Here is a 9,877-nt window from a genome sequence, read left to right as displayed (position 1 = left end):
TCCATCACCCAGTGCGTTGAGGGTCCCTGGGATCCACGCTCCCGGCGCTGCGCCCTCGACCCCACGCTGTGCCTGCGCCCTGGGACCCGCGCCCGCCGCTGGAACCGCACCTACGGCCGACGCCCCGTCCCCCACTCGGTTTTAGTTTCCACCCACGCGAAGAAATTCAGCCTCCGTCCTGTTTAAGCACGGAAAGGGCTGGAGAACCGCATCCTTCCGAGGCGCCCCCAGCGCGGCTCCCCACGGCGCGCAGGACACGGGACTGTCGCTCCGCGCCTGGGGACGCACAGGAGGCAGGACCCAGGAGCGAAGGCCCTGCCGCGTCCCAGGCTGGACATGGCCCTGCACCCCCGGCTGCGGGGCGGGCCGGGGCGTGCACGAGATCGCGCCAAACCGTCGGTCGTTCTGGGAAAGTTGAACGCGCTGCAGCTACTTCACCTGCTGCTGAAAGGAGCCCGGGCAAGGCTGGTCACTCCGCGCCGCGCCCCGCGCGCCAACACCAGAAAGTGAACGTTCAGAACATTTTTATCATTTAAAGCCAGTATACCGGCCGGGCGCGGTGGCTCACGCCTGTAATCTCAGTTACTTGGGAGGCCGAGACAGGAAGATCCGATCGAGCCCAGAGGTTCCAGAGCACCCTGGGCAACATGGCAAGACCCCATCTCTACAAAACAAAAACAAAAACAAAAAACAAAAAACCTGGAGTGGTGGCGCGCGCCTGTGGTCCCAGCAACTCAGGAGGCTGAGGCGGGAGGATGACCTGAGTTCAGTAGGTCTCCAGCCTGGGTGACAGAGCGAGACCCTGTCTATCAATAAATAAAGCCAGTGTGCCTAAAATACCGTCACAACATGGACTCAGTATAAAAATGATTATTGAACTGGTTGACATTCCTATTTGGTGCTCTTTTGTTTGTTTGTTTGTTTTTGTTTTTTGTTTTTGTTTTTGTTTTTGAGACAGAGTTTCGCTCTTATTGCCCGGGCTAGAGTGCAATGGCACGATCTCAGCTCACTGAAACTCTCTGCCTCCCAGGTTCGAGAGATTCTCCTGCCTCAGCCTCCGAAGTAGCTGGGATTACAGGCGCCCACCACCATGCCCTGCTAATTTTTTGTATTTTTAGTTGAGATAGGGTTTCGTCATGTTGGCCAGGCTGGTCTCGAACCCCTGACCTCAGGTGATCTGCCCACCTCGGCCTCCCAAAGTGCTGGGACCACAGGCGTGAGCCACCGTGCCCAGCCCAGTGTGTTGTACTCTTATAGCACCTCTCAATTCAGATCTAAATGTTGTGGGAAATAATCTATATTTATATTTCACAGTATTCACAGTTGAAAAAAATAGATGTATATCCCCTTGTTTCAACTGTAATTGAACCTAGTCACTCGTTTGAAATTCAAAGTAATTAAAATTAAAATTTTCCAGTTCTCGGAAGCAGTTGCACATTTCAAGGGCTCAATGGCCCCAGGTGGCAGTGGTCCCGTAGAGGACGGCACAGCTCTAAACATGGCTTAGGAAGTTGGGGAAGACTTCCTTAGGGAAGCAAGTGATGGTTGAGCCATGACCAGAAGTTGGTTAATTTGGCAAAGTCTGGGAGTTGGGGAAGCAGAAGAATGTGTCAAGCACAGGAATGTGATGTGGAAAGGCCTGTGACACAGGGCAGCGTGACGCCTGCATACCAGCCAGGACAGCGGCAGAGAGTCCTAGGAGCTGGGGAGGAAAATAGAGAAGCAGGGGATGAGGCCACCTGAAGATGCTATCTTCATCCCAAGACACCAGGAAGCCCTGGGAGAACATTTAGCTGGGACAGCATGGTCAGATTTCCATTTTTTAAAAGCCGTTTTGCTACTGGGTGGACATAGTTTGCAGGGAGTTCAGGGGAAGGAGGCACAGAGAGGGAGAAGTGATGGGTGCTAGAGCTCTGAGAGGTAACATTGGAGGGGTAGTGGGTCTGAGGGTTGCGAGGAACAAGGGGTTTTCGGGGAGTACCCCAGGGCCCCCAGGTGTCTGGCTGGGATGCCAGGTGGAGTGATGGGCACCTGTGGGACTGCCAGGTAGAAACATCTGAGGCGGTAGCTGGAGAACTGTCTGGAACTCCGGTTGATGTGCTACCTGGGCTTAAGATGTACTCCCAAGAGTTACCAACACCTACACTTGGGAGTGGGTGCATTATCCAGGGAGGAGCCAAGATTGAACACAGGTGGGTTTTTGTTCAGCATTTTAAAAATTTTTAATTATTTTTGTAGAGACAAGGTCTCACTATGTTGCCCAGGCTGGCCTCAAGAGATCCTCCTGCTTTGGCCACCCAAAGGGCTGGGATTAGAGGCGTGAGCCACTGGTTCCAGCCTGTTTAGCACTTTTTCCACTAGCTTAGTATCTCCACACACCTCAAAGAGATCACCAAGTCCAACCCATATATGCAAACCAGTGCTCAAGAAGTCCACATGATCCTGCTGTGGTTCATTTGACCAAAACTGAGTGGTGGAGCTAAGCAAGGCTGTTGCAAAGAAGCCGGATATGTAAGTGGCCTCAATACAGAGGGTAGTCGCCATCTCCCAGTGTCTGACTACTGCATGCACACTTGGCAACCTGTGCTCAGGTCAGAGATGGTCTGGATGGGGGCTCCAGTTTCTGCCACTGACCAGTGATGTGACTCTGGGCAACATATAAAATCTCTTGGGTTTTAAGTTTCATATCTGTAAGATGGGAATAATAAACCAATCTTGCAGCATGTGAGGATTTAATGAGACTACAGTTCCCATGAAGGGGAGGGGGTGCCGACCTTCCCACACAGTCAAAAATCCACATATAGGCCTGGTGTGGTGGCTCACGCCTGTAATCCCAGCACTTTGGGAGGCCCAGGCGGGCAGATTATGAGGTCAGGAGTTTGAGACCAGCCTGATCCACATGGTGAATCCCCATCTCTACTAAAAATACAAAAATTAGTCGGGCGTGGTGTTGCACACCTGTAATCCCAGCTACTCAGGAGGCTGAGGAAGGAGAATTGTTTGGACCCAGGAGGTGGAGATTGCACTGAGCCGAGATCTCGCCACTGCACTCCAGCCTGGGGGACAGAGCGAGACTCCGTCTCAAAAAAAAAAAAAAAAAAAAAAAAAAAAAAAAAAAAAAAAAAAATTCCACATATAACTTTCAACTCACCACAACTTTTGTTAATAGCCTACTATTGGCCAGAAGCCTTACCAATAACATAAACACTCAACACATATATTATTTGTATTGTATACTGTATTCTTACAATGAAGTAAGCTACAGAAAAGAAAAATTACTAATAAAATCATAAGGAAGATAATGTATTCACTATCACTAAATGGAAGTGGATCATCATAAAGGTTTTCATCCATATTGTCTTCACATTAAGTAGGCTGAAGAAGAGAAGAGGTTGGTCCTGCCATCTCAGGGATGGCAGAGGCAGAAAAGATGGGGGAGATGGGAATGAAGGCAGGAGATGCATGCATGCTAAGAAATTCATCATTATTTCTGTCTGACATTTTTGCTTTTTCATTTCTCTAAATATGTTTCTTTATGATACCAATCCTTCTTCCACCATTTGTTTTAGTTTCGGTGCCTGTACCATAGAAAGGTCCATGTGGTAAAAGAAGTCACAAGCCGTCTTGAATAATCGGAGCCCCTCTGCCAGATTGTGGAATGTCAACTTGTTTTCTGGCACTGCGTCTACATCCTCTTCCCCATGATCTGGTGCAGATTTGAAAGCACTCATCTCCATCAAGTGGTCTTCTGTTAATTCCTCTGGTGTGATGTCTATTCACTCTTGAATTTCTCCAAGATCCATATCCTGAAAGCCTCTATTCCCCATCTGTTTTGCCATAGGCACACTCTCTTTCATGATTTCCTTGATTGGCTCTGTTGTAAATCTGGACACAGTTTTTTCCAGTAGGAAGCCTAGGCACTGAGAGCCTTTGAACCATCTGCTTCACCTTTTGACATATAGGGCCCAATTTTAATGCATTTAAATGTTGCCTCCACCCCAAAATGAACATGGGACGTATGTAATGTGTGAAATAGGTGTGTCTCACCCCCTTCATGAATACTCATAGAGTCTTCTATAACCTATTGAATATGTACATTTAGCCAACCCTTTCAGCATAACTTCCTGTCTCACCTTTCTGTCCCTGAAAGTGCCTGCTTTTGGTCTTTGCTGGAGGCTACACTTCCCAGCCTGTCAAGACGGCCAGCCTGCAGGCTGCAACCTTTCTAAGAAATAAGGCTCTTGGGCTTGCCCAGTGGCTCACGCCTGTAATCCCAGCACTCTGGGAGGCTGAGGTGGGTGGATCACATGAGACCAGGAGTTTGAGCCCAGCCTGGCCAACATGGCGAAACCCTGTCTCTACCTAGAAGAAAATACAAATACTAGCCAGGTGCAGTGGCATGTGCCTGACTTCCCAGCTGATCAGGTGGCTGAGGCAGGAGAATTGCTTGAACCTGAGACGTGGAGGTTGCAGTGAACTGAGATCACACCACTGCACTCCAGTCTGGATGACAGAGCTAGACTCTGTCAGACAAAAAAAAGAAAAAGGAATAAAATAAGGCTCTTGACCTGGCACAGTGGCTCATGCCTGTAATCTCAGCACTTTAGAAGTTCGAGGTGGGAGGATTGCTTGAGCTCAAGAGTTTGAGACTGGCTGGGCAAGATAGTGGGACCCCTGTCTCCACAAAAACAAGTTTGAAAATTAGCCAGGCATGGTGGCACACACCTGTAGTTCCAGCTACTTGGGAGGCTGAGGTGGGGGAACACGTGAGCCCGGGAGAGGTTGCAGTGAGTCATGATTGTGCCACTGTACTTTAGCCTCTCCAGATTTGTAGATCTCATAATTTTAAGTCACCATCCTCCACCAGTCTTTTGTTTTAAGTTGTCATATAATGACATCAGGTTTTCTTGAATCATATTAGAGTCTATAGATATGCTTTACTTATAGATATTCTGCATCCACATAAAAGTTGCATTTTCTCTCTTTCTCTGTCCTTCCTTCCTTCTTTCTTCTTTTCTTTTCTCTTATTTTTTTTCCGACAGAGCCTCGCTTCTAGGCTGGAGTGCAGTGGTGTGATCTTGGCTTACTGCAGCCTCCACCTCCCGGGCTCAAGTGATCCTCCTGCCTCAGTCTCCCAAAGTGCTGGGATTACAGGCATGAGCTACTACATCCAGCCAAAAGCTACATTTTCAAGACTAGATAAAAAGATTTTATTTGTCAAAGAGAGCAAAGTTTCATGTCTGCCAGCATGGTTGCAGTGATGACATTGCAAATTTCCTTTTCTTTTTTTACAATGGTTGTTAGGCTGGATTAATTTATCTTGAAATGGTGGCAGCTGCAGCTGCAGACCTCAGTCTATAGTACATATCAATCAATCCACCTTTTTCTTGTACTGACTAGACTTTTCTCTGCTTCTTGGCAGCACTTCCAGCATCACTAGTGGCACTTCGTACACGTCCCATTGTCTTCTTCAGGTTTATCATATTGTACTAAACATGAAAAATACATGAGAACCATGAGAGATTACTTTTCACTGTGATACACAATTTACAGGAGAGACAAGTGCTCACGCAGAGATGGCTAGTGTCACATGGCATTTTAAGTGGACACTCGATACCTGAGCTCACTGCAATAGTAGCAGGACGGGCGACAGAATTACTACAGCAGTACAGTGGGCTCCCATTAATTTATGCAGTTATGACTTAATACTGCATCTTTACATTTGTTTACATTTCTCTTGACTGAATGGTACCATGTACTGTGTTTGTGTGCATAGCTTTTGATAAATTTTAACTGTTTATAATAGATTTATGTACATCTTATGGTGGTAAATGATAAAATTATGCTAGTATTTTATGCATTCATGACATACCTTTTTCTTAACTTTTTCAATATTTCTAGGCTACAAGGTTCATCTGCAAGTTTCTTCAAATGGTTGCAATGCTTACTGCAACCTCCACCTCCTGGGCTCAAGTGATCCTCCTGCCTCAGCCTCCCAAAGTGCTGGGATTACAAGCATGAGCTACTACATCTGTCCAAAAGCTGCATTTCCAAGACCAGGTAAAAAGGTATTTGGCCAAAAGAGCAAGGTTTCACATCTGCTGGCATGGCTGATGTGAAATTTTCCAATACATTTTTCTAATATATTTATTGAAAAAAAACTGGGCCTGGTGTGGTGGTTCATGCCTGTGATCCCAGCAATTTGGGAGGCCAAGGTTGGGAGGGTTACTTGAGTCCTGGAGTTCGAAAACAGCCTAAGCAACATAGCGAGACCCCGTGTCTTTTTTTTTTTTTTTTTTTTGAGACGGAGTTTCGCTTTTGTTGCCCAGACTGGAGTGCAGTGGCGTGATCTTGGCTCACTGCAACCTCCACCTCCTGAGTTGAAGCGATTCTCCTGCCTCAGCCTCCTGAGTAGCTAGGACCACAGGTGCGTGCCACCATGCCCAGCTATATATATATATATATTTTTTTGTATTTTTAGTAAAGACGAAGTTTCACCACGTTGGCCAAGGTGTTCTCAATCTCCTGACCTTGTGATCCGCCCACCTCAGCCTCCCAAAATGCTGGGATTACAGGTGTGAGCCACCACGCCTGGCCAACTCCGTGTCTATTTAAGAAGATTTAATTTAAAAAAATTTTTTTTAAAGGAAAAATCTGTATGTAGGTGGACCCATGTGGTTCAGACTTGTGCTGTTCAAGGGTCACAACTGTACCTGTGGTGACTGATATGAAACAGAAGACCAAAAAATGTTAGTTTTATTTCCCCATCTGGTCCCATTTAAAAGAGGTGTTTAGGTCTGAGAATTTTCACATGTACGAGGTTCCACAGTCAGGATGCCGAGGAACTGCACCCCTCTTGCTGGAGTCCAGCCCTCCCCACCCAACCCTGCTGACTGCTGATGCGCCTTCCATCCCTGTCACACTGTTGTCTAAGGAAGGTCACGTGAATGGAGACACGCAGCATGGGATCTCTGTAACTGGCTGCTTTTGCTAAGCATCATGTTTTTGAGATCCACCCCAGTGCTCTGTGTGTCAGTGGCGTGTTCCTTTCTATTGTGGAATGGTGTTTGCCTGCACAGGGAGACACGGGTGGTTACCCCTTCATCCATGGGAGGACATGGGGTTGTGTCCAGATTTGGGCGATTATGGAGAGTTGCTATAAACATTTGTGCAGACATTTTCATGTGAACACAATTTTTCCTTATTGCAGGGAAAATCGTAGTGGGACTGCTGGGCCATGTGGTTTAACAGAACTGTCAAACTGCTTTCCAGTGGCACCTCACTGTGGTTTTGATTTGCATTTCCCTAATGACTAGTGTTGATGGTCTCTCATAGGCTTGCTGTCTTCCACATAGAGCGCCCTCTTCAGTGAGGGTCCCAGTCTTTTACCCACTTTTGTATGGATGGTTTTCTAACTGTTGATTTTGAGAGTTCTTTATATACCGGACTACTTTCTTTGTTCTATATATGGTGTGCAGATATTCTCTCCCAGCCTATAGCTGTCTTTTCCGTGCCTTTTAATAGTGTCTTTTGCCAAATTATATTTATTATTTTGATGAAGTCTAATTGATGGATTTTTGCTTTTACATGCATTTGGCGTCATGTCTAAGAACAATTTCCCTAACCTCAAGTAATGAAGATTTCTTCATTACTATGTTTTCTTCCAAAACTTTAAACACATACTCTCTCTCTCTCTCTCTCTCTCTCTCACACACACACACACACACACACACACACACACACACACCCCCAATAAGGAGGAAACATTCATGACAATTACAGTCCTGGTTTCTGTAGCTGGTCACATGGTCCTATAACTACCTTCTTCCACTCCACAGTCTGTATTCCCTTTGCCTTCAGGAAGCCTCCACTGGTTGTGGTTTTTAACCTGGTGGGGAACCTTCATTCCTGAAGGTTCTGGACCATTATTAATCCTGCCTAGATTGGGTTGTTGTGCTTTTCCATTTATCTTAATCACAGCGCACGCCACAAGGGCCCTCCTATACCCCAGACATTCTCTTTCCCAGTCCATTGTGAAGCAGCAGGGCAATTTCCCCTTGGTGGTCTGGACCAGCCACCCCCACCAGCGTAGTAACTCTTTACCTGTTGATCCAGAGGCATGAGGAGCTTGGCACCGCCAGGTGACAGCCTAAACTTCCAGTGCAACGGATCATCGCTGTGTCTCCTGGCGGCAGCATTCCTCCCTTTGGAACTAAGACCTTTAGGCCAGCAGAGCATAAGGTGGTGGGGACGAGGGGCAAAACTGTTGCTAGTGGGTCACTAAGGGTGATGGTGAGTAGTGCTATGCTCGGAGTCCTGGCTAGGGGAGGAATAGCACCATGTATTGGACACTGATTCCGAGCATATCCAGCCTTCTGACAGCCTTGCCCCAGCCTTGAAAGGCACTGCCACCGAGCTGCACTGTCACTGAGTCCTCCAAAGGCCATTATTCCACCATCTGTCAAGCCAGTTGCCTCAGGACAGCGGGAGCCTGGAAGGCCAGTGAATTCCATAACATTGGGCCATCGCGGCATTTCTTTTGCTGTGATGTGAGTTCCTAACCAGAAGAAATGCTGCACTGATACCATGACAGTGGAGAAGGCATTCTGTAAACCCACAAGTGGTAGTTTCAGCAGAGGCACTGTACTCAGGGAGGGCAAATCCATATGCAAAGCGTCTATTCCACTTAGAACAAATACTGCCCCTTCCATGATGGAAAAGGTCGTAGGTAATCAACCTGTCACTGAGTGACTCACTGATCACTCCAGGGGATGGTGTCATACTGGGGACTCAGTGTTGGTCTCTGCTGCTGGTAGACTGGATGCAGTGGTGGCTGTAGAAAGGTTGGCCTTGGTGAGTGTGAGTGCACGATCCTGAGTCCATGCATAACCTCATCCCTGCCACCATGGCCACTTTGTTTCTGGGACCCTGGGGTGATGACAGGGGTGGCTGTGGAAAGAGACTGACATCTACAGAATGGGTCATCTTATTTACCTGTTGTTAATGTCCTGCTCTGCTGAGGTCACCCTTCAGTGAGCATTCACATAGGACACACATATCATCACAGTTTCTGCCCCTTCAGTGAGGTATGTCCACATCCCTCTTCCCCAAGCTTCTCTGTCATCCATCTACCAATCATGTTCCCTGCAAGTCCCTAACTAGCCAGCCAAATTATTGGCCACAGCCCATGAATTGGTATATAATCTCATGCCTGGCCATTTCTCCTTCCAAGCAAACTGAACAATCAGGTGCACTGCCCCAAGCTCTGCCCACAGGGAGGGTTACCCCTCACCTTTGTTCTTTAGGGATGTCCTAGAAGAGGGCTGTCATGCTACAGCTGTCTGCTTTCAGGTGGTATCTGGGTATCACACAGAACCATCTGTAAGGGCCAAGAGAAGGCCTGAGCCTTCTCTTCCTCTGTCATCTGATCCTAGGGAACTCCCCATGAGGCCATCGGTGCAGGCCAGGAGAGAGAAGGCAGTGTACCAGGGATGGGGACCATGGGCATTTGGGCCACTTATGTAGCTAACTTGTGCCTTCAGGGCCTGCTGGAGCCTGCTAACACACAAACCCCTTTCCTCTGATGATGGAGCACTGCCATGCATGCCCACCTCACGCTTGGTGGGTCAGATAAAACTCAGTTCACACTGGGCAGCTCAGGTCACATGGGAACTTAGTGATCCCCAGTTAAGCATTCAGCCCAGTGGCAGATGAACAGATGTTTCTCAAAAGGAAAATAGTTATCTGCAGAGGACGGCAGGGCTGTGCACCAAAATCTTAAGGGCATGTGCTGTGACTCACCTATAGGGGCCTGCCAAAGGCTCCAAACTCATCTGCCACTGATGCTTCAAGCACCATTGGATCTTCTGGGTCACAT

The 9,877-nt window shown here is 47.6% G+C and overlaps 1 protein-coding gene across 1 annotated transcript in view; it reads left to right on the top strand.

Annotated features, from left to right (window-relative positions):
• Positions 1-510, top strand: part of BMS1 (BMS1 ribosome biogenesis factor) — a 35,987-nt gene extending 35,477 nt beyond the window's left edge. The window contains 1 exon segment of the mRNA XM_050803117.1: positions 188-510. Coding sequence (XP_050659074.1) covers positions 188-510 — 323 coding nt within the window.
• The last annotated feature ends 9,367 nt before the right edge of the window (positions 511-9,877 follow it).

The sequence above is a fragment of the Macaca thibetana genome, chromosome 9 (assembly GCF_024542745.1).
Source record: "Macaca thibetana thibetana isolate TM-01 chromosome 9, ASM2454274v1, whole genome shotgun sequence".
Taxonomy (NCBI): Eukaryota; Metazoa; Chordata; class Mammalia; order Primates; family Cercopithecidae; genus Macaca; species Macaca thibetana.
This window is presented reverse-complemented; position numbering and strand designations above follow the sequence as displayed.